Genomic DNA, 24,724 nt, shown 5'->3' with positions numbered 1-24,724 from the left:
ACACCCTATTTGTTTTCCATCATTCTTTTAGACCTTAGTGATCGATGTTCAATTATTACCGACATAAAGTAACTTTAAAGTATTGCCTTAAAAATTAGTTTATGTGTCAGTTGATTTGTTATACTCATAACATTTAATAAAAATTTCTTATGGGTCTGATTTTGATTATGTCATATCAGCTGTTACATAAAATAATTTATACATGATACATAAAAAAATTGTCCAACATTATTCTTTTTTTATACGCAAGTATTTGTATTTTGGAATTGATGATGCTATTTCTTCTTAGAGCCTCAACCTCTTATATATGGATGCAGCTGTTGCTGTTTGATATGTTGGAGAGAAAATATCTCACATTGAAAAAGTGACAAAAAAAAAATATAACATATAAATTGGTGACTCTTACCCAATTGTACCGAAAGGTTTAGGAGAGTATCTCTCTCCTTCTTTTCCGGTGGTCTTGCTGATCTGAGGGTAAATGTAATTGGTGTTCCACATCTATCTGCATATGTGTGATTTGATCTTATTTGATCTTTAGTTTGCTAAATTGATTTCGAGAATCGGATATGCATTAAAATGTTTTTAACCTTCATATCAGATAAAGATTGCATTGTGCATATAGTTAGAAAAGATTTGATTGCATATTAAAAACAGTATTAAAACCTTCCTTGTTTATCTTATTTCGGTGATAAGAAGAGATTTGATTGAGGGGGAGTCTTGCTCCTCTATAAAAGATTTTGAAACTGTATGATGGAGGGTGGGGTTTTGAGATCTAAGTGTGTTGTGTGTGTTGCATAGTCTCCACAAATAGTTTTCATGAAAAACTCTCTTTGATTGTTATTGATTTTACATGCTCACTACAATCCTCATATACTACTTGAGATCAGTGAGGCCTTGATTCAAGAAGAAGATCCGACATTCGAGTCTTGATTACAAACAACAGACGATTTTATTATTGTGTAGAATAGGTTGTTCAAAGTTGTATACAAGTTAGCTATATTGCTTGTAAAGTGGTTGTGTCAAATACCACGACTTGTGATTTGTAAAGAGTTGATTTCTTAGTGGATTGCTTCTTTGTGTGGGCTACATAAACAGCCTAGCTTGCAGTGATGTTTCCTCAGTGGTGAGGTTTACACTGCGTCAGCAAATTGTTCTTGTTAGTTTGTCCTGCTTTTCATTAACTTAGTTCCATTTAGTATTTTCAGTGATTAAAACCCAGCACCTATCGGATGGTTAAGTTGGGACAGTATCGGTACAATGGTAGGTCACGGGCCATACTTGTCGCTGTTTAACATGGTATCAGAGCGGGTCCCTCTCCAATTGAGTGTCTAATTATCATGAGTCCAAATTTGAGTTCCTTATATTTGTGGCACAACTATATGAATTTCTGCAAAAAATTGGTTACATTTGAATGGTAGCTAATCCATAAATGCGGATCACATATAAACTAGTTGATGTGATAATTGAACATTGGATGATGCTAAATTATCTAATGAAGTAGACCGGTGGCTAACTGCCACAGCAAATATCATGTCATGTTGTTTAAAACTAGCTCGATCACATAACATTATTCTTTCGAGAACTGCACAAATAGATACCATTGTATTAGGAGATGTATTAATTGTGTTACAAAGTCCGTTTGAATTTGAAAATTTCGTGGTTATGTAGTGGTTGGATGCACACCCTACATACCTGAAAAACATACTCTACATTGGTGGTAACTCCACTCTGGAATGCATGTTCCAATGCTTGCGCAAACAATAATCAATGGTACACATTTATAAATTTTCCTCTTTTTATGTCCAAAATAAACTTTCTCGGAAGTAAGATTTGTTGCATCTCCATATTCCAAATATCATGCATAACCTTTAGAATCTATAAGTCCTTGCGGATATTACTAAATGATGCACTTGTACGCTTTAAATACTGAATTAGCAAGATTATCAAGCGCCATGTTAACACGACAAACTTGCAAGTGCTTGAGAAGAAGCAATAACTCTACTTTTTCCTTGCCATTCTTTTCCTCTTATGGTTCTTACTTCCCCTTGATCATCGATGTATTGCAGGTAATGAAAATGGAATTACCCCCATGATGAATTTCAGAGTAAGTGAATCTAAACATAAGAGCTACATAATTTCCTCTTAATTACCATAGCATTATAGTTTCTCACTTTCTGCATGTTAACAATTCTTTCAACTTTTATTAGGGATGTGATTTGGAACCCAGTAACTGATACATCAGTCGATGGTAATGCACAAATTCCTATTGCTCACCAGTTGTCTCTTATATCGGATCAACTGTATAAGGTGAATAAATTGCTCTCTAATTCGCATAAGTATTTAAGGGGAAATTCTACAATATATAATAGCATATGACATACATACAATTACCACTTGTAAGACTTAATTACTCAAACGAGAACCTCTTTTACTCTAATAAGGATCTTATTACCTTAACAAAGATTTTTTTCCTAATTAACACATGAGTTATCGAAGTGATATCAAAAATCCTCAAATTGATAAATATTACATGAAATTGGACAAGTACGAGAATAGCTGATCCACGTGTGAACCAGGGCACGAAAAGGTTTTGGCAACGCTGTAATACCACATTGGATTACACTGTAGATGTCACCAACATAATCATTTATCATCAACGTCTTTCAAAAATGGCTGATCCATGTGTTCTGATATACAGGTATAATTCGAAACAAACACACATATATACAGAGGCATTTTTTTTATGGTCGACTTTGAGAAACATTGCTAATCGAATCTGGAGTGGCTCGCTGGGACCTGGGAATGAGACGTCCACTTTTTCTTCTGCACTTTCCTCTGTAGGGTTTTCTTGTTTGCTAACTGATGTGACTAGCTTTGTTGGAGATAATGCAAATGAAATATATAAAATGGCAGGGTCTGTGACTCTAATGATGAGCTAGCTGCTTTGTTGGAGATAGATCATGCAAATGAAATATATAAAATGGCAGGGTCTGTGATGAGCTAGCTGCTTTCTCGATCAGCTAGTGCATAATCGAATCTGGAGTGGTTCGGTGGGAATGAGATGTCCACTTTTTCTTCAACAATTTCTCTGTAGATTTTTTTTATTTGCTAGCTGATGTTGTTGGAGGGGGGAAATAATGCAACTGAAAAATATAAAAATGGCAGGGACTGTGGACCAAGGTCCACCTGCACTGAGCCGAAAATCGGCGCCTGACCGACACGCTCGGTTACTTAACCGCAGCCGGTTATGCAGAGGCACTTGATCGATATATTACCCTTCTCCTTCTCATCGTTATCCTTCTCCCCCAATTTGATTCAGCTCCCGGAATCCTAAATTAGAAGGTGTTGTTTCGAATAAGTCACTCGATTGGCGGCGGCGGCGTATTGGGTTTGGGTAAGCTGCTGTACTTTACTCTCTCTCTCTCTTAATTACAAGGTGTTCGTATGTTGGGGTTTTGAATTAGTTGTGTGATTCATCAAGCAGAATAGATTTCTGTAATTGCTGAATGGGTTTTGTGATTCATCAAGCAGAATAGATTTCTGTAATTGCTGAATGGGTTTTGTAATTTCTTCTGCAGGCTATATTTAAGCCTCGAAAAGCAATTCCCAATATTTGCTTTCCACAAGTGTGCACTTGTTCTAGTTGTCTTTCTTGCTTGCGAACTTGCACTCTGTCTATGTAGTTTTCAATCTTGGTTCTGTTGATGCACATGGATGTGCTAGAAACAAATTTTGGAGCATTTACCCTGATCGATCCATCTCCTTTTCCAACTAATAATTCCAATAAGGTTTTTGTTGATTTCATCCTTAAGCCTACTGAAGATGATATTAAGACTTGGCCTCACAGCTAAATACTGGGACATAATTGTTCAATTATTCAAGTCTCTGGAGACAGTTTTAATTAGAATCTCTATAAATCTCACCGCGGAGACATTTTTAGCACTAAGGGATCTTTTAAATTAACTTGTTGTTGACTTGTAGTTGCGAGTTCCTGCTGCGAGTAGCTTTGGGATCTGCAGGAGATCTAATGTTGTCATCTCGTATCCGGAATACCAGCTCTGATGGGAAGCCATTTAAATTCACGTTTGCGTATTACACTTATTATTCTGTTTCAGATATCAGGTAATTACTGAACTTGATTTATGTTAGAATTGCTATAGCGCTGTTCACTGATGTCTTTTTTACTACTTTTTGTATTTTGTTTTTATATCACATAGAGACCGTCATATATTAGTGTTATGCATGGAATAAAAATCGTTAGTCATAACAAGACATTGACATTTCTGTAATCCTAGTAACTATCATAGCTATAATCGGACTTTAGAATAAAGGATGTTACTTGGTAATTCACCAAAATTGTTAGTCTTCAACTCTTCATAGTTATTAAGCTAGTATAAAGTGTAAACCCAAAAATACAAAGGCCCTCTTACAGTGAAAACTTTTCCTCTGATTATCTATTTTGAATAGGAGCTGTCGCTTTTGAGAAAATTTTGATCTACTCATATCAGTCTGCATTGTTCCAAACAGTCCCCACTATCCCCAAAACAAAAATACCACCAATTAATTGACCTGGTTGGGCTGACCTGGCAGCAGCTGGAGCACCCAAATCTGGGAACTTGACTTATGGTTAGGCATTGTTTGTCATTTTATATGTAATTGGATGCACAATTTTACGACAACTTGTTAGAGAGACTAAATCTTCTCCTGAAATCAAGTCATCTAATTCTTCTCCATTGATTTGTTCATAGGCTGTTTTCATACTGGGCTATAATTGCTTATCAGTTTTTTATTCTAGCTGTAAATATAGTTTAATGCCTGCATTGTAACAGCAGTTTATTACTGCTATATATGTGTACAATTGTAAACATCAATACAAGGAAAATTACTTTCTACATGGTATCAAAGCTCAATATGAAAACAGCCTATGAACAAATCAATGGAGAAGAATTAGATGACTTGATTTCAGGAGAAGATTTAGTCTCTCTAACACAACTTCATGTCATTATCTGCATGACATACAAGTTGGGAATCGGTATTTCAGGACGTCCTTTTATTTTTTTTTATTTTTTCTAAGTTTCTATTTCTTTTGTAATTAGTCAAGTTGTGTTATTATTTCGTGGGTTGATATCATGCCTATCTTATATAGAAGCTATCACTTTTGAGAAATTAATGTATTCGTGTCTTTCACTATTGTTCCCGCAGTGTCCGGTATTACCAACTGTTCGCAATGTCCCCACATCAAAAAGATTAGCAATTAGCTAACATGGTTGGGCTGCCCTAGCAGCAGTAAGAGTACACAAATCTAGGAATTTGAATTATGGTGAGGTTTGTTTCTCATTTGTACGTAATGCACAATTTGCCAGAACTTCATGTCATCATCTGTGGGACATAAAGTTGGGAATGATTATTTCAGGACCTAGCTTTTGTATCAACATAACAGTAAACTTTGTCTCTTATGTATCGTAAGCTTAATAATTGAACTTGCGTGCTCGGTTGGTTGTCAACATGTAATACAAACTTCTGGGAAAAATCTAAAGAAAATTTCACTTGGGAATTTCGAATATATTTCATTCATTAGGTTTGTATGGCGGTTCTCTTCCAATCGGATGAATTGTGAATGGTTGATTACTTTTTCCTTCATCATGAGAATTTTTGTCAGTAGTTTACATGCATGTTCATACTTGAATAGGTTTGATGTACAACAGCTGAATAATGTCTTGCACTAATAGTCAGAGATGCTAGAAATATCAGATAATAAAGAATTTTGAGATGACAGACTAGGAATCAATCCCAGCTATGGGAAACACCTCGCAACTTAGACATGTGAATCACTCAGAAGAAGCCTAGTATTTTGGAGTCCCATTCCTAGAACGAATGCCATCACCTACCCTCATATATTACGAAAAGACAGAAGTATAAGCTATTCTTGGTTATCTGAACATCAATCTTTGATTCCAAATTGAATGATTGGTCAAGCCTCTAGACCTTCTAGATTTATAGATTTATGTGACCTCTACATCTTACGTGAGCGTTTAATATACTCTGAAGATCTGCAGCATCTATTCGTTCTTTTTGGTAGATGTGTAATAAGCAAAATCCTAACTAGGGCCTTCTGCACAAGATGAATGAACTGAGATGTACATGCCTGTGACTTTCGATGTGGGCCTGATTATCACCATTGTTCCGTATTTTGTAGAGCATATATAAGTTGTGCTGTTTCCTATCATAATCCCTAAACTGAATATATCAGTTTATGGCCTGCCCCATTCCATTTTATGATCAGATGAGTACTGTAAATCTTTTGCAACGTGACTGTAACACAAGAAAAGAGCTTTTTCTATTAGTCATTATTCTACCACCAGGAATTTCAGTTATTTTGTGCCTGTCCTCAACTTCCAAGCCATTTTCATTATAACATAAGTTCATTCTGGATGGTATTTAAAGTTGATTAGTGCTGGTGTTCGCTCTACAGTGAAGTTCATGTAGAAGGCTTGGAGACCCTCGATTATCTGGACAACATGCAGAACAGGAAAAGTAGTACTGAGCAAGGAGATGCTATAACATTTGAATCGGAGGTAAGTCTACTAGGCTATTTATTTTCTAGTTTTTGCATTGGTTAATATGGTTCTAATTATTTATTTATCATTTATGTAACTCTGATCAGGTGGACAAGATATATCTTAGAACTCCTACAAAGATTGCAATTCTGGATCATGAGAAGCGAGAAGAGCAAAGAGTCTTTTGTGTGACTAGAGTTGTTGGAGGGGGGAAATAATGCAACTGAAATATATAAAATGGCAGGGGCTGTGAACTTGACCACATTGTCAATATTTGAGTTGCAGCTACAACCAAAGTTGGCGGTTTTTCTAATATGAAAATAATGAGTTTCTGGGTATTGTAAATGTCATGCTGACAATTTATATACTAATTCCATCGGGTTCAGGCACGTTTTCTACAGTTTGGTTAGTTTGCCACACAAGATCTTCTCTTCTTCCGGATATTGATTTAGATTAAAATAAAAAGAAGATTTGGTGGGAAAACATGGTTTATTCAAACTATATAAACCATGTAGGGTTGGAGTTTAACCAAATTTACAGGGCAGCAGCTTCCAGATGTAGTGAGACAGAGAGAGCTTTTTGAATGTTGCCCAAAATGAATATGTTTATGGGTTTGAGTCTACTTGTGACATTATTGGGTTTAATCACTTCAGCTTCAAACATCACTGCTAAAATTGTGATGTTTCGGGGTCAGCACAACCTGTTCGATGAAATGTTTCAAAGGAGTTTCATCAAGCTTTAGGCAATACCAAGTCAAAAGTTGTTTAATATATGACATGCTACTTTTTAGATGAATGGATTATGGAGTCTCTGTTGATGAAAACCTGTTATTTGTTGTTAGTGTAATACTGTAATGTATAAGTCTATATTAGGAGAAAGCCATAAAGATTGTGTTGGAGAGAAAAGATCCCACATTGGAAAAGTGACAAATAAAATATAACTTATAAGTGGGTGGATCTCACCCAATTGTACCGAGGCCTTTTGTGATTAAAACCCAACACAACGGGTGGTTAAGTTGGGACAGTATCGGTATAATGGTGGGCCACGGGCCACGCTTGTCGCTGTTTAACATGGTATCAGAGCGGGTCGCTCTTCAATACGTCGCCATCATGGACCCGGATATGGGTTCATTCATTAATTGATTCACCAATCTCCTCTCCAATCATGGACCTAGTTTGGGTTCATTAAATTGGCCATCGGAAGTCTCCGATTGGATTATTGCCAAGTGTCCGATGTGGGCCTTGGATTGTTATGTGATTGGTCAAGTCTCTAATGTGAGACTTGTGACCCGATTTCCAATGTGGAATTGGGTTTGTCAATTAATTCCACGTGCATACCTAGAGCTAGGTTGCACGTGAGGGGGCGTGTTGGAGAGAAAAGATCCCACATTGGAAAAGTGACAAATAAAATATAACTTATAAGTGGGTGGATCTCACCCTTTTGTGATTAAAACCCAACACCTATCGGGTGGTTAAGTTGGGACAGTATCGGTATAATGGTGGGCCACGGGCCACGCTTGTCGCTGTTTAACAGATTGAAGGGCTGAATTTTAGTGTTAGTGACATACAATTTGTATTAATGTAAGTGTAAATACCAGAAATTACATTATGTAAAAGTATTCTTTGTGTGTGTATCTATCTTAAGATGAAACAATTGTTAATTGATGAGAAATGTACTTCCTGACTCCAGTGTATATATCTATGTAATGCATGAGAAATCTACTGTGTTTCTAGGAATTTAAGAATTTTGATCATCTTTTGTGGATTAGATATATTGGTGTTGGTGACAATGAAGAAGTCCAGCTATTTTACATTTTTGTCAAGTCTGAGAGAAACCCTGCACAAGATCCACTTGTGTTGCGGTTTTGTGCAGATCTGGGTTGCTCTGGTGAGTCTGGTCTCATGGCTTTTTCTTTGAGAGTGGTACTTTTCTCATCCTCAATATTTAATTATTTATTCCTTTTTCACATAGCAAGGAAAACCAAATTTTACTATTTCCTATTCTCACCTTAGACAGTAATTTGGTTAGAGAGGCATTGTATCTCTCCACTAAAATTGGACTTGGTTTTATTTCGATTAGAATGTTCTTGACATAAGTACTCTGCTTTGAATAGGTCCATTATCTTTCAATTCTGCACATTACAACGGGAGCCTACCAACACTTGATGATAACCCTTATTCATGGACAAAGCTACTATGGATCATATATGCTTTTTTGTGCTCTATGTCCTTGTGTATTAATTTGTAAAAAAAAAAAAAATTAATTAATTAAAAATTAAAAAAAAAAAATTTTATACAATACCCTTTCGATAGTTTGGATCATTATTTTTCTCAGGGACTATGATTCTTGGATGCACTAGCCGGTACTGTATTCTCCTATTCAACAACCCAAAGCTGTTACTATGCGGACGAATATAAATATGCGGCAGAAGGCTATGAATTCCTCCAAAAGGTATATGTGTTAAACCTTATCTTTTACAGAAAGTGACATGTAGCGGCTAAATTTGACAAATTCTGGTGCTGTACAGTGGCTGGAGGCACACCCTGCATGCATATGTGGAAAATCTTCTCTACATTAGTGGTGATCAATCCTTCAGTGGCTTAATAGTTCCGATGGTTGTACAAAAGATAGTAGATGGTATATTTACATGTTTCAGCCATTTATAACTAGTCTTTTCTCTTTCTTTCTCTATATTTTCTCATCAAAATGATAATCATTGACGTTTTTTTTTTTTTTTTTTTTTGACTTTGTCAAGGGGAACCCAAAGGCTTCCTAGGCCCAAGATAAACCCCTTCGGCGCATGTGAAATGCTCCAACTGTGCATTGCAGCACAGTGCCTCGCCACTTTGACAGCTTCGGGGTTCGAACCTAGGTTGGGGAGCACACCCAACTAGGCAAGAACCACTAGGCCACTTGCAGTGGTTATCATTGACGTTAAAAACCATTCTTATTGTTAAAGTTAATAGCTTATGGTTAATCCTACTTCCTCATGTAATACTCGCTCAATTCTTTGCTCGCAAGGTGCGGCCTGCGCGACCTGCGCAAACTGGAGTGATAATTCTCGACGAGTCTCACCTAGTGGTAAGTTCTTTAACTTGTTTCGTTGTTTCGGTATATTTCCTTCTTTCGAATTTGGCTCTTACCCAACGCTTTTGCAGCGAGTTAATACCAGAAGTAGGAGTGCGCCACCACCACCTGGCGGTAGATAAGGTCGTCCTTTGACTGCGGCCACTGGCCAGGCTGCGAAGCAGAAAACTATAGTGGAGGCGTCTGCTGTTGAGGAATCATCTGATGATGAGGATCCTGCTGAAATAAAGTTTTACACTTTTCACAAACTTTTAAAACCCCCATGATTTCGAATCCTGACTCAATTTTTTGGAAGCCGCTGCAGTCCAAGCCAGGAAAAGAAGCCGGCCTGACCCAACCAGAGAAAGCTATGAAGATGATGAACCAGCAGAATCACGATTGGTAAGTTTCATCTTTCATCCTCCATGCTTGTCAGATTACTCTTCTTCAAATATAACTTATACCGCCTTGTCATTTAGGTTCGCTAGAGGAGAGCTGACCCATCTCACCGAGGCGGAGCTGGTCCTTCCCATGCTGTGGGGGAAATGGCCTCTTTGCAGGCCTAAGTACTTCAAGAACCAGAGGTTCCCTTCGCTCAGCCTTTTCCAGTCGTGGCGACTGTGAGCCACGCTTTTGGCTACAGTCCGCTTGTGAGCGAAGACGAGGAGGAATCCACAAGGACCCCGGAATTAGGCCATGTTGAGGTCAAAGGTTAGGAACAAGGGGAGCCGGAGGCTCAGAATGAACCGGTTAAAGCCAAAGAGCAGCTAACCGCTGAGGTAACTTTCATTTGCTCACTAGCTTTTCCTACTTTAGATCCTTTAATTTTATTCTGACCTTGTTCTTTTCAGGGACAAAGTCATGTTCGCACTGAAGAGGTAGCCATACATGCTGAGGAAACCGCTGGCAAAGGTCTTCCTGATCCAAACTTGGTTGATGAGGCAACCAGCAACCATGCCCCCCATGTGAATGAGGCTGAGGCTGAAGTTGGCCATGACCAAGCGATCAAGAAGATGGTCCCTGTTCATCCTCCGATAATTTCGGTCGTTGGGCCGGCTGCTCAACCTCAGGCCCCTCCTACTAGGCTCTCTAGGCTAGAAAGGTTAGCTCGGGTCCTAGATGTGTCGCCTCTTGGAGCCGTTAAAGATGCCAAGGAAGTCATTCGCAAGCTTTTGTTTATAATCTGCTAGAGGCCGGTGCGCTCGCTCAAGCATGGGAAGCTGTTCGAGTGCTTTGCCGGACGCTGCCATCAGTGACGCCCAACTTGGCTCGCTTGAAGACATACTGGGGGCCCTTCCTGACCTCCATGAACAAAGAATGGTCTCTTTCGCGCAGGCTAGGGTCGCTACCTTACAACATTAGGCTCTCGCTCGACAGATGGATGAGTTGCGGGGCTCACTCGATGATCAAGCCTCTAGACTGCACGAACTGGAACTCGAGAAGGTGCACATTGAGTCTCAGATCCAGACTTTCCAGGCCCAATTGGTCACTGTGCAGGGCGAGATTGTGCAAGAAGAGGCCCAATTGGAGCAACCCTTGGCTGATTCTGAAGTCTTGAGACAAAACCTGGCCCATGCCCAAGATCAAGCCCGACAGGCCCAGACTGCTGCCCACTCACCTCCTACCGCATGTATGATCTCTGTCTTAGGTTAAGTTACGCAGCAAAGAGGCTTTAGGCCCATAGATATTAGGCCCCTCTATCCATTAATATATATAATTATTATAGTTTATTTCTTATGGTCCACTTACTGGCCCAATGATCCTTTTCTTCTTCACAGTCATTAAAAAATTTAAACTTATTTGCATTAACTGCGCATGAAACGGTTTTGAAAATGATAACCTCGAAATTAAGCGGTTACCCCATTGAAAACCGCTCAGTCTTCCACGCATCTTTAATCCGCCTTCATTTATGAGATTATGGCATTTATGCTTATTGATGGCGTTGATCTCGTCTCGTCATGTCCATCCAAGGGTTGAGGCCACTCATGCTGGCCTTATAAATGAGTGCCTTTGGGGATGAGAAAATCAGTAGAAACCTAATAAAGAAAAATGGCATTCCAAATCTTGCTTCTCTTCCTTCTTTTCCAGAAATCTTCTCCCCACGAAATCACCCTCAGCCTCTAGATTCTAGGCCTTATGGCTTAATCTCAGGCAACCTTGTGTCTTTGGCTTACGAAAGTTTGGATGGAATGTATTCGACTTTGCTTGATGCTAAAGAACAAGAGCCGCTCACGCATGGGGAAACCCCTCTTAGGTGCAGGCCTTCTTTGGGATCCCTCATGCTGAGCAACCCGGAAAAGCGTGGGAGATCCCCCAAGGGTCGACTGCTCTTCATCAGGGGTCGAACTTTCGTTTTGTCCCCTTCATGGAAGAGTAGCTTGGCGGATGCGATTTTCTGAAGTCCTTCCTTGGGACAAAATCTCAGCAAAAGAGTGATCTCAAGGAAGTCGCAAAAGCCGAGAAGGTGGGTTCAAGCATGGCCTTTCCCATACTTCACGTACAGACGATAGTAGCTGCCAAGTTTCAAGAGGCTACAGTGGCTGAATCCGATGTTCGGTTCCTTCGCTGCCTCCCCTTGAAGATTCAGAAGACTTAAATGTTTGTAATTTTGGCCACTTTTGGCCTTGTAATTTCGTGAATTGTATTGCTCTTGGCCGCAATGCCACTTTATGAATACAATTGTATTTTTCTTTTAATTTTGAGCCTTCTGAATGTTATTTGACTACAATAAAGCCTCAGATATAGGCCTTAACTAATTATTCAACACCTTTGTCAAATAAATGAACTTGAATGAATTGCACAAATAACTTCTTTTAGTTCTGGCCCTTATAAATTAGGCCACTACTCTGATTTGTTTACAAAAATTATGCTTGAAAAACAAAAAATTACAAACTGTAATCGAACTTAAAGGCCACAAAATTGAAGGCCCAGTGTGGTATAGTGTTGCCCCCTAGTCTTGCTAAGCGAGGCAAATACAATAGAGTGGGGCCTCAGGAATAGACCCTAGCGAATGGAGCTAGGCGAGCTTAGGAAGGCTAAGTTTGCCCCCCAGACCCTGGCGAAAGAGTAGCTGGTGGGTCCTCGAACTCCTAAACACTGGGATAATACTTTTTCAAGTACATGCCATTGATGGGGTTGCAATGAATTTCTCCATCTAAGTCCTTGAGATGAAAAGCCCCTTTCTCCAATATCTTGTAAATAACATAAGGGCCTTCCCATCTCGAGGTCCACTTGCCTTATCCTTCAAGCTTCTCGCCTACTGGGAGGACAGTCTTCCAACCAAGTCGCTTTCCTTGTAGCTGCGGTCACGTGTGTGCTTGTCATAGGCCCGAGCCACCCTCATTTTCTCCATCACCAGATTGTCCAAAGCTTCCAAGCGCCTCTCGCTAAGATCTTCATGTTCCTGCCACATGGTTTGGACATAATCCTCGCCAATGAGTTGGTGTTGTTCTTGCACTCGCAGAGAATGGACGTTGATTTCCAAAGGCAGGATAACATCATGGCAAAACATCAGAGCATAAAGGGTTGTAGCAGTAGGATTGCGCTTAGATGTACGATAGGCCTAAAGCGTCTCGTATAGCGTATTATGCCATTCGCGAGGGTTCTCCTCAAGCATCTTCTTTAGGAGGGTGATAATAATCTTATTGCTGGCCTTAGCTTGGCCATTAGACTGAGCATAGTAAGGAGTAGAATGTATGAATTGGATACCCAGATCATTGATGTGTTTTTTAACCTCGCCAGCCATAAAAACTTCCCCCTGTCCGAGACCAAAACTTCAGGGATGCCAAACCTGCTGATGATATTCTGAAAAATAAACTGCCTGATCATGGCAGCGGAAGCCTCCTTCAAAGGTTCACCCTCAACCCACTTTGTGAAGAAGTCGGTGGCCGCAATGATGAACTTATGCTGCAAAGATGAGTGAGGGTGAATCATCCCTATCAAGTCCAATGCCCAGCCTCTCGCAGGCTAGGGCTTGATTATGGGCTGCATAGGAATATTGGGAACGTGGTGGATAGGCCCATGAGCTTGACAGTCCAAACATCCCTTCGCGAATGCGATACCGTCCTTCAAGATACTTGGCCAGTAGTAGCCATGTCTTTAAAGCAAGCACCGCATCTTGGGTTGGGCTTGATGAGCTCCGCAGACGCCAGCATGAGTTTCTCTCATCAAGCGTTTCGCCTCCATGCCATAGATGCATTTAAAGTCTATGCTATCCTCGCCTCACCTGCGCAGTTCATTATTCCTCAGAAAGTAGTTGAGCGCGAGGTAGCGAATCTTTTTATCAGAAGATTGGTCTGGCTATTTTAGGTAGTCAATCAAAGGAACACGCCAGTCCACATTGATGGGATCCAAGACTGCCACTGTGGTGTCATCTATCTGGAGGATATGCTCGAGCCATCCAGAAAGGTAAGGTTCGACATTCTACCTTCAATAGTCGCTTGCGAACCCCATACTTCAAGGTGATCCCTATGGCAACTTGAGCGAGCTCATTAGCTGAAAAGTTGGGTTCCCGGGGTATGTGCTTGAGGTCCACATCATCAAACCGAACAAGTAGTTCTAGTGCTCTATCTAAGTAAGGTGTGAGTAGGAAACTTGTGCATTTGAACTTCTCACGCAGTTGATTGATGACGAGTAGCGAGTCCCGAATGACTTGTACATCTCTGACCCCAAGTTCCAGTAGCACTTCTAGGCCTATAATGAAAGCCTCATATTCTGCTTGGTTATTCGTGCACCAGAATTCCAACTGGAAGGAGTACGAGAAATGATCCCCGGATGGGTTTTCCAGGACGATTCCGGCCTCTGCCATTGTCTCTGTTCTGGAGTCGTCGAAGTACAAAACCCAAGGTTGCAGCAAAATTGTTGCTTAGTATGAGTGAGCAAACTCAGGAATACACACCAAATCAGGTCTCTCTAGCGAACCTGCTGCAACCTCCAGATCTCAGACCTCTGGCACATCCAACATAGGATGATACTTGAGGAAGTCTGCGATGGCCTGGCCCTTAACAGCTTTTTAGGGAACGTACTGTAAGGAAAACTCTGAGAGGGCCAGCACCCACTTGCCTATCCGGCCTCTGAGTATAGGCTGTGAAAGCATATACTTGACCAGGTCTGTTTGCGCGATGATGCATGTGGTAAAGGATAGCATGTAGTGGCGTAGTTTATATGCAGAGAAGTATAGCGTCAAACAGAGCTTTTCCATAGGGTTGTACCTGGTCTCGCAATCTGTCTATGCTAAGGTAGAAAATAGCATGCTCTACCCCTTCTTCATCATCTTGTGCTAACAGACTGCCAATAGAAGCTTCTGCGGCTGAGATATAGAGCTTGAGTGAGAATCCTGGTTTTTGGGGAACGAGGACCGGTGGGCTTGCAAGATAGGCCTTAATTCTGTCGAAGGCCTCTTGATGCGTAGGCTCCCATACAAACTCTTTTTGCCCTTGAAGCTTGAGCAGCAAGGAGAAAGGCTGGATCATCCCGGCAGAATTAGAGATGAACAAGCGTAAGAAATTGATTTTGCCCAACAGCCTCTGTAACTTCTTCTTTGTCCTCGGGGGTGATGCATTGATGATCACATTAGCCTTGTCTTCAGGTACTTCAATGCCTCTCTGATGGAAAATGAAACACAAGAAGTCACCTGCCTGAACGCCAAATACGCATTTCGCTGGATTCATTCATAACTTGTGAAGGCGCATGCGTTCAAAGACTTTTCTCAGGTCCGTGATATGGTATCCCCGCTTCTTTGATTTGATGACCACATCATCAATGTAAACCTCTAGAATCTTCCCCAGAATGTCATGGAAGATTAGGTTCATTGTTCGCTGATACGTGGCCCCTGCATTCATTAAGCCAAAGGGCATAACCACGTATTTGAAAACTTCCGCGAAACCAAGACAGCGAAAGACAGTCTTGTGCCTATCCTCTTCTACTACCGGGATCTGATGATAGCCTGCAGTCCCATCCATGAAGGATAAAAGCTCTTGACCAGCTACTGCGTCTACTGATATTTCCACAACCGGCATGGGGTAAACATCTTTAGGAGTAGCGTTATTGAGGTCTAGTCCACGCAGACTCGCATCTTGCTATTTTTCTTGCGAACATGCACAATATTGGATAACCACTTATTGTACTTGGCCACCCTGATGATTCTTGACTTGTGCATCTTTCAACTTCTTCTTTGACCAACACTTGGGTCTCAAAATTCATCCGCCGGGGTTCCTGTTTCACTAGCCTCTTATTAGGTATGATTAGGAGCTTGTGGCATACCAAATCAGGTGATAGGCCCGGCATGTCTTCATACTTCTCAGTGAAACAATCCTTGTATTCTCGCAACAAGTCAATGAGCCTCTGTTTCTCTCTAGGCTCTAGATTCACACTAATAGCCACTTCCACTGGCTAAGCTTCTATCCCCAAGTTTACTTTTTCAGTAGGGTCTCTGACTTTAGGGGGAGTATCATCCAATGCAGCAGGAGCTAGCAAAATTGGGTCTTCATCCTCCTCGTGATCAGAGAATTCTTCATTGATAAACTCTATTGTGGCCACTAGATCATAGGCCTTTTTCTCAACCAAGTACGAAGAATCGAAGATAATCTGTGGTACAAGGATTGAAAGACCTCTAACTCTTCCTCAGGGAGGCCCACTGTGCCAAGTCATAGGTCGTCGCCCCTGTGGGGCGGCCCTTGTTGTTTTGTCACTAACCTGCAATAGAGAGATTGGCTCCAAATAATACCTGGCATCTACAGAATTTGCGAAGACAGGGAAAGTGCGAGGATCTACCTTGATCACCTCTGCCTTGTCAGTGACCCTGTTCCAAAGGATAAACTCTTGATGAAGAGTTGAAGGAACACAATAGCTCCTGTGGATCCAGTCGCGACCCAAAATTAAGTCATAAGCAGCATAGCAATATGTCACAAAGAAGGCATAAACGCCTTCTGCCGGGTCAACCTTAATTCGCAAGAAGAGCAGACCCAAGGTTTTGGTCACCATTCCAGCAAAGTTCTTGACTGTGAGAGAGGTGGACTGGATCTTTTCTTTCTTGATCCCTAGCAAGTGCATGGTTCTTATAGTAATGACATTAGCTGCTGCACCTGTGTATACCATGATCTTGCTGACCTTGACGCCATTGACTTCAGTTGTAATGTACAAAGGCCTTATATGCTGGACTATTACTAGTGTTGGTCTAATGAAGCTCATAAAGAAGCCTTTACTATTGGCGTCTTCGGTTTCCAGGAAAACAGCTTCCTCCACTGGTGCTAAAGCTGCTGAAGTGATCTCAAGTGCCTTTTCGCATGACTCCTCAATTTCCACTGCTTGGCACTCTTGAGCTGCAACCCGCAAGCCGTATTTCGCTGGTAAAGCATACACCATGCCTCAAGTGGTATCCACCACCTCTTCTTCTTCCATGTCATCGCCGAGGTCCAACTTGGGCTCATCCGCTGAGATGTTCAAATCAGGTTCTTCACTGAACTTTTTGGCGACATACGCTACCAATGACTCCTCCTCCATGAGAGCCGTGGTTTGGTATTGCTCGAGAGCTTTAGGGGTAAGGGTCGCTCGCATTGGGTTCTGCCTCTGCTCCGACGTCAGAGTATGTTCTGAAGCTTTAACCACTATGCTTTGAATCTTCTTGGGCTCCACTGTAGGCTCTCAGCAGTATTTCCCTTGCCCCTTAGTCTATTAAAAATAGAGGGTTTAGGGTCTGACTCTTCGCAGATCAATATGCGCCGGGCGCTAGGCTTCCTTGCCGGTGAGGCCTCTTTCTTTGCAGCTGGTAGAGGAGTATCTTTCCTACCCTCTGTGATTCTGCAAAACACATTGGGCTTAGGAACCCCTGGTGCAGATTTAGGGTGCTTCTGAAAAGCTCTAGGTGTAACGAGGGGTTTGGCCCCTAAGGCCTCCATCTGTCTCTGATATTGTTCTAGGGATTTGACTAGCTGCAAAGGCTTAATCAGGCCCTGATCTAGGGCCTCCAGTGTTCGCTTCACCTTCTTAAACCGGTGTTGGAGCTTTCTCTTCTTTAAAGGGCTGATTTCCACAGCCTTTCCCCTCTCCCTCATATACCATTGTCCTTCCTTGATGATGGAAGTCGAGGCTGGAGGAATATATGGCTAGGTAAGGATATCCCTTTGCTTGCCCTTATCCAGGAGCTCCTTCGTCTTTTCCTCCTCTGCGACCATCAACTTCTTGAACAAGTTAGAAACTTAGAATCTCTTGGAGAGGAAGATTCTTCTGATCTGCTTCTTTCTTTAGGGCTGAATGGCTGGAAGTTTCTGGAAGGCGAGCCTAACTTTATTGGCTGGAACGAGCCAAAGCGAAAGGTTTGCTCGACCTCTTCATGAGACACCTGGATGCCACACTCTTCCTTACACCGCAAGCAAAGGACAACAGGCTAAGCCTCTTTGATAGGATTGGGTTTCTTCTTCGCTGGCTGTTCCTTCCCCTCCTCCTCCTGACCCTTAGTGGTAAGGTCAAGAGTTTGTCTTCGTTGGCCCTTCTTGTTCCAGGCCACATCCACCATGTTACCCCAGTGTCAGGAAAAAGGTTCAAATCAACCAACGCAGCTGCGGTTGTCGGTGACTCTACCTGTAGGCTTCCATAATTCAACCAAACCTGGATTTGGTCCTTCAACTTTACGCATTCAGCTGTATTATGATTCCATATATTGTGGAACTTGCAATACTTCTTCCCTTTCAGCTGATCTGCTATGGGGAAAGGACGAAAGTCAGTTTTGATCATCCTCATGGCTATCATCTCATCCAATATCTCATGAGCTTTGTTCGCATCATATGTATAGGTCACAAATTCAGGCTTGGTGAATGCTACTAACTTGAGCTTGACAGGTTCTTTGGTGAGTTTCAATTACTTGAGCGCAGAGCCTTTCTTTCGAGTCAGCTCGAAAGTGGAAACGTCGCCTTCCTCAACCTCGTCCTCTTCTAGGATTGCCTCTTGGCCCTGGTAATAGGGATCAAAGGTGGCTGGCTAATAACTCATGACAGCCACTATCTTGTGCTTCCCAGGAACGTATGTCCCCTTAGAGGCATTTTTCCTCGCATCAGTTTCTCTGAGGAGGTGTTCAAAGCTACCTACCTCTGTGATGAGCTCTCCTATGGAGTTAAACAGACTCCCATGCTGCTTCGTACACTGGCTCTATTCCAAACCATTGATCGCCAGTGTAGCTAGCTCTTTTTTAGGCAGCACCAAGTTTAGCTTCGCCTTCTGAATCTGTAAATGCTGGAAGTAAGCCATAGCGGATGTACATACCAGCAGATACTTCGGTCAATTTAACATGCTTATTTTCTTTTTATATCATCTTTGTTTTAGTTTGTTTAGCTTATGTAGAAAATAAAATGCAGGATCGTTGTCAGCCAGGAGTCAGAGATACAGTGCGACAATGCCAAAATGCTGGTGTTAAGGTAGTAGCACCATCGCTTTTTGATAATGTGGAAGTCTTTTGTGAATATTGATGTGATTTCGTACTTTTTATATGCTGGGATATATTGTGGTAAAAAGTGTGTTGGGTAGCTTGTTCTGCTCTAGAATTGATTAATTTGGTGTACTCTGTAAACAACTCTTTCTGATGACCCGTAAGAGTGACGTTTTTGTACTGCTTGCTGAATTCTAATATAAACTGACCTCCTTCTTATAATATATATATATATATATCGTAACACGTTTAACAGCTTAATATGATACGATCCTATTATACTCTTTTAGCACGTCGAAATTTGAAGCGTGCCTTGAACCAGGTGGATGTGATACAGCCGACTGGACTAATGTTGGTGTTTGGGGCACAGAATACCCCCCAGGTTGGGTTAGAGAGGTTTATGTCGACTGCTAAACCTAAGGTGAGGAAAGAAATACGTCGGAGGCCTTTTGTTGGTAGTAGAGAGGGTAGCTTTGGGGTGCAGACAGACTCAAATGCGACGGAGCAGGATGGTGGTAGTGAGCCAAAGTCTGAAAGCTCGGGTAAGGAGACAGTCGGAGCAGACAGTTCGACAGAACATGCACCAAATCATGCAATACATTCTCCTAGTTGTGGAATGCGTCGTAAGCATGTGGATGAGGATGAGATTTCTCCAAAGAAGATGAGATTGAGCTTGGTAGTTGGAAGAACTTGTTTGGCTCCAATTTTGCTGCAGCTGGTCAACAGTCTCTTTTCTGCGCGGGCGTGCCAGCACCGTTCGGGTGCGGTCGTCGGGGATGTCCCTTGACCTGACTTCTTTTCAAGCGATTGTAGACGAGGAGAGCACCAACCTCGTCATGGGGATTCTTTGTGCCTCGTGGTGAGGACTTTGCTGAAGTTTCTTCTTGTTAACACAATCGATACTCAATATTGTAGATCGAGCAGAGCGACATCACCGGGAAATGTTGAGATCTTGCTAAAGCGTGACTTTAGCTTGGCTGGGTTGCTAGGGCGTTACCCTTGCTTGGCTGGTTCTGTAACCGTTGTGGTCGCGGCACTACCGTCGGCTCTCGAGGAGACTAGGACCGAAGCACGTTGACAGAGGGTTTGGTGGCACTGAAAGTCGGCTTCTGAGAAGACTAGGACTAGGAGTGTGATCACCGCTAAGAGAAAGAGAAAGAGAGGGAGAGGAGTTGCTCTTAGAGAGGTTTTCTCTAGAGAGAACTTAGATCATCTTAGAGATGTTGTTGTTGAATGTGAATGTGTCTTGGTGTTGGTGTTTGGTCGTGGTACTACAATCGGCTCTCGAGGAGACTAGGACCGAAGTACGTTGACAGAGGGTTTGGTGGCACTGAAAGTCGGCTTCTGAGAAGACTAGGACTAGGAGTGTGATCACCGGTAAGAGAAAGAGAAGGAGAGGGAGAGGAGTTGCTCTTAGAGAGGTTTGCTCTAGAGAGAACTTAGATCATCTTAGAGATGTTGTTGTTGAATGTGAATGTGTCTTTTAGAATGAGAGGAGAAGGTGTTTATATAGGGAAGAAAAAGAAGAGTGAAATGATGAGTGGAAGACAAATAATGAAAGTAGATCTAAGTTCACTTGTAAAATATGGAAAAGATAGAGAAAAGATGGAATGAAAGCAAAGCATGAAGGTGCAGCAACATGGAAGTGGTGATGATCTATTAAAGAGATTGTAGAAGAAAAATATATCCAAGGAAAAAGAGAAAAACATCTAGCTTTCTTCATGTGGGTAGGAAACATGAACATGTGAATATTGAGCTGGTTTTAGGTCAGTTTCTGCCCCTTTATTCCTTCAATTATTTCTCCAAAAAGACTTCATTATATGCCTTCGACTTCTTCATATGAAATGTTCCACTATGAGTGTAGATCATCCTGACAAATTTTCAGATTTTTATTCCATGTGGTTGGGCCGAAAATGCTGCTGGACCTCTTACAGGTCCAGTTTTCCAGTTTTGCTTCTGTAGAAAATTGGGCTGATTGTTTGAAGGCCTTCCACTCAAAAAAAGCTCTTGCACTCTTCATAAGAAATGATCCTTGGGCTGTCTAGAATGTATCTGCAGAGTTTCAGCTCATTTCAAGTTCATTTGGTCAGGCGGCCGCCCCTCCTTCCTTGTTTAGCTCGGTTTCTCCTAGCCGAAGTAGGAAAATGTGCTAAAGTTAACTTTTCATGCTTCCATGCTTCCATAGTAGGCTTTATTTAGCCTCTAAATATATATTTCGAGCTTGTCGACAATATATAGCTTGAGCCACTGATATTGGCTCAATTTCTCCAACACATGCCTTGTCAGGCCAAAATGTTCATTTTGGGTCCAAACAGAACTAACATGGATGCTATGACCATGGGTTTGTGCAATGTGAAGTCGGCCGAGCAGGTATACAAGAAGAGAGGCAGACCGAAAGGTACAAAAAACAAAGCCAAGGAGCTCAAGGTTGTTCAAGCTTCTCCTATGAAAAAGTCCCCGTCAAAGAAGAGTAAAAAGTCTCCAAGAAAAGCGGAAAAGTTAGTGAATGATTTGCCGAAATTTACTTTAGTTGAGGTTGTCAATGGTCCTAACCCGTCTAAGGGGAAGGAACCTATAGTTGCTTGTAGATGATCCTAGTTTTGATTGTCTATGCTAGTAAGAATGTCTCTATGAGTTTTGTGGACCCGCGTTTAAGGTTAGATAAAATAGAGTGCAGGTAAGACAGAAACTACTCTGAGCATAAATGTATTATTGGACTTACGTGCTACGTGGGCTTCAACTTGGACTCTAGATCCAATACCTTGTTTTCATGCCGCCTCCTTGTGGGCGAATAGTCCGACAAGCTTCAATTACAGCCAAAGGTGAAGGAAGAGTCTCAATCGAATTCTGAATTGCCTTGCGAACTGCGCTAACCTCGCCGCGCGTGAGATCCCAATCACCACCACCATCATCATCAATGGCTTCAGCCAAGACGGTGTTATCGGTAATTGCAGCAACTGTGTTACTCACCTCTCTTCTCTGGAAACTCACATCTTCATCCTCATCTTCTTCCGCCGAGTCTATCGATTTCATCAAGAAGACCATCTCCTCCAACAAGATCGCCATCTTCTCCAAGTCCTATTGCCCGTACTCTCTTCCACTCACCCTTCTTCTGATTTCGATTGAATCTGAATCTCTTTTGACCTAATTCGGATTCAATTTTTGTGATTTGTGAAATGTTGGGTGATTTGCAGATACTGTAGAAGGGCAAAGGCTGTTTTCAAAGAGTTGAAACAAGTGCCCTATGTGGTTGAGCTTGATGAGAGAGGTATGTATGTTAAACTTAGACCTTACTGATTTTGGTATATTGTGCATGGATTGATTGAAAGTATGGATCTTGTTGCTAAAATATGAGATTAGTGGGATTAAAAGTACTGGGTTGAGACCAATTTGGAGAAATGAGCAAATGAGACTTCAGGGCAGAGGTAGTGAACTTACTCCTTGAGTTCCATGAATGTGTACGAAATATTTGTTCTTTAAATACCCAATGGTACAAAGTCCCTTGATATCTTAGGATTTGCTTTAAGAATTCCAGGTTAGGAATGTAATATAGTAGCTTTGCATTTGCATTCAGGTGGATAATTGGCAGCTACAAATGCTTCCTGTAGTCGTAGAACAACCCTTTCGACACTTTTTACTTGAAGTAAATGTGCTAATGAGTTCTATGAATGTGCATTCTTCAATCTTATGTTCCAATATTACAGCTAGCATTAGCTCCAGGATTTTGTTCATAGGATTAACTTTCCAGGATTGCATTCTGGGAATGTAACATGGTAGCTTGAAAGCATGCTCAGGAGAAAAATTTTGGCAACTGAAAACTGTTTCCGTTAAATTAAGAGTGCATGTGCCTCTGTGGCTGTACATGTACTACTTCTACAAAGTATTGATTGGAGTTGGCACTGTGTCTTTCAGCTGATGGTCGGGACATCCAAGATGCTCTAAGTGAGGTTATTGGGAGGCGTACTGTTCCACAGGTGTTTGTAAATGGAAAGTACATTGGGGGATCTGATGGTAAGTTGGTAACTGCTTTCCCCTTTCAATATTTGTGCTTCCTATATTTGTTTCTGGGGAATGTGATTGGGCGGAAAAATTTCTAATAAATCCTGTGCTGTTTTTGTAGATACTGTTGCAGCATATGAAAGTGGAGAACTGGCTAAGCTTCTAGGCCTTGAGGTCAGGCATAAGGATGATCTGTAAACTGAATCACCAATAACCAGAAACTCGCAACTTATTTCTTATCAAATTTGAATGCATTGTTGTAAAATAACTCCTTCTCTATCGATTGGGGTATGGTAAATTACAGAGGATGCTTCATTCTTCATTTTTAAGATTACTTCATGTACTATTGGGATATTATTTGTGGTAGTTTACAAGTAGGGAAAATCGTCCAAACAGTGTCTGAACTTTTCCAGACTATTAATTTTCATACATATACTTTGAAAAATATCAAAATGGTACCTGACGATCTAAGCCCGACCCAATTTTCGTATCTAGCAACAGTAAAAACTTTAACTCCGTTAACTGTTGAGGGATAAAACCGGTACTTCCGAAACAATTTTTTTTTTTTGGAGTTAACCCTCCCTTCCCAATGCTTTCGATTCTTCTCTCTCTCTCACTCTGAATGATTGATGAACTTCACAACTAGGGGTGGGCAGAAACCGAACCGGGAGCAGAAAACCGGCCGAACCGGCCCGGAAAATGGGTTCCGATTACCGAACCGGAAGAAACAGTTAAGGAAAATGCATCAAACCGGACCGGACCGGATAGAACCGGGCTTGAACCGGGTTCTTACTCTGACCCGACCGGAATAAACCGAACCGGCCGAATTTATATAAAATATTAATTTTTATTATTTTTAATACGTGTCAACTTCTGATTGGCTTCTGATTGGGTTTCATGTGAACTTGACCTTACCTGATCATAAAGAAAACCCTAACCTATTCGAGGCTAGCCGTTCTCTCTCTCTCTCTCATCTCTCTCGGCCTCTCATCTCTCTCGACCAACACTCTCTCTGTCTCTCACAGCCGCCGACCAACAACTACCACGCCGCGCCACCTACCAACGCCTTTGATCTGCACAACGTCGAGCTCGATCCTCAGCCTACCAACGCCGCCTGCCGACGCCTTCGATCTGCACAACGCCAAGCCCGACTCTTCAACCTTCGATCTGCAACGACGATCCCGACTCTCCAACGACGATGAGCGACGACGCCGATCAACCGAAACCGAACCAGGGCGACTTGAAAGTTCGGGTCACCCGAATTTTCGGCCCAGTCCATTAACATTCAGTTGCCGGTCCTAATATTCAGCCCACCGAAGAATACGGGTCGGATGCGGTTTTGGCCCAAAACCGGTCCGACCCGACCCGCGCCCACCCCTATTCACAACAGTGCTCTTTAGAGGAAGAAAGAAAGAACGAGAAATTGATTTTGATGCAGAGCGGAGGAGGAGCGAGTGTGGAGGCCAAGATCTTCCCATTTCCAGAAATTGATTTGGACACCCAAATGTCTCTGGGTGTCTTGACCTTCATTTTCCGGCCTCGCCTGGACGTCGGACCGGCACCGTTGGACTCATCTCGGCGGGGCGAAGGGCGACCCAGTCGTTCTGACTTCGAATGACCGGCGACGGTGGCAGAGTGAAGCCCGAAAGCTTCTCGGGTTTTCCGATGTAGTTACCGATTCCGG

The 24,724-nt window shown here is 41.9% G+C and overlaps 2 protein-coding genes across 6 annotated transcripts; both read left to right on the top strand.

Moving 5' to 3' along the window:
- Positions 1 to 2,944: 2,944 nt before the first annotated feature.
- LOC133711048 (putative glucose-6-phosphate 1-epimerase) lies at positions 2,945 to 6,935 on the top strand. Of its 5 annotated transcripts, XM_062137220.1 has the most exons (6): positions 2,947 to 3,050; positions 3,166 to 3,394; positions 3,579 to 3,847; positions 3,982 to 4,122; positions 6,473 to 6,575; positions 6,665 to 6,935. In XM_062137220.1, exons 3-6 carry the CDS (start codon positions 3,705 to 3,707, stop codon positions 6,773 to 6,775), a joined length of 498 nt encoding a protein of 165 aa, XP_061993204.1. In that variant the 5' UTR covers positions 2,947 to 3,050; positions 3,166 to 3,394; positions 3,579 to 3,704; the 3' UTR covers positions 6,776 to 6,935. The 5 variants fall into 5 exon arrangements, 1 of the variants encoding a protein (XP_061993204.1); XR_009847041.1 differs by lacking the exon at positions 3,579 to 3,847 and adding an exon at positions 5,203 to 5,320 and having other exon boundaries at positions 2,945 to 3,394; positions 6,665 to 6,911; XR_009847042.1 differs by lacking the exons at positions 3,579 to 3,847; positions 6,473 to 6,575; positions 6,665 to 6,935 and adding exons at positions 5,203 to 5,320; positions 6,197 to 6,215 and having other exon boundaries at positions 2,945 to 3,394.
- A 14,853-nt stretch (positions 6,936 to 21,788) lies between these two features.
- Positions 21,789 to 23,362, top strand: LOC133709785 (glutaredoxin-C4). The gene is made up of 4 exons (XM_062135654.1): positions 21,789 to 22,128; positions 22,236 to 22,309; positions 22,954 to 23,052; positions 23,162 to 23,362. The coding sequence occupies exons 1-4, from the start codon at positions 21,959 to 21,961 to the stop codon at positions 23,236 to 23,238; spliced, it is 420 nt and encodes a 139-aa protein (XP_061991638.1). The 5' UTR covers positions 21,789 to 21,958; the 3' UTR covers positions 23,239 to 23,362.
- Positions 23,363 to 24,724: the final 1,362 nt, after the last annotated feature.

The sequence above is a fragment of the Rosa rugosa genome, chromosome 5, assembly GCF_958449725.1.
Source record: "Rosa rugosa chromosome 5, drRosRugo1.1, whole genome shotgun sequence".
NCBI classification, from domain to species: domain Eukaryota; kingdom Viridiplantae; phylum Streptophyta; class Magnoliopsida; order Rosales; family Rosaceae; genus Rosa; species Rosa rugosa.
The sequence above is the reverse complement of the archived record's forward strand: the minus strand, read 5'-3'. Positions and strand labels throughout refer to the sequence as shown.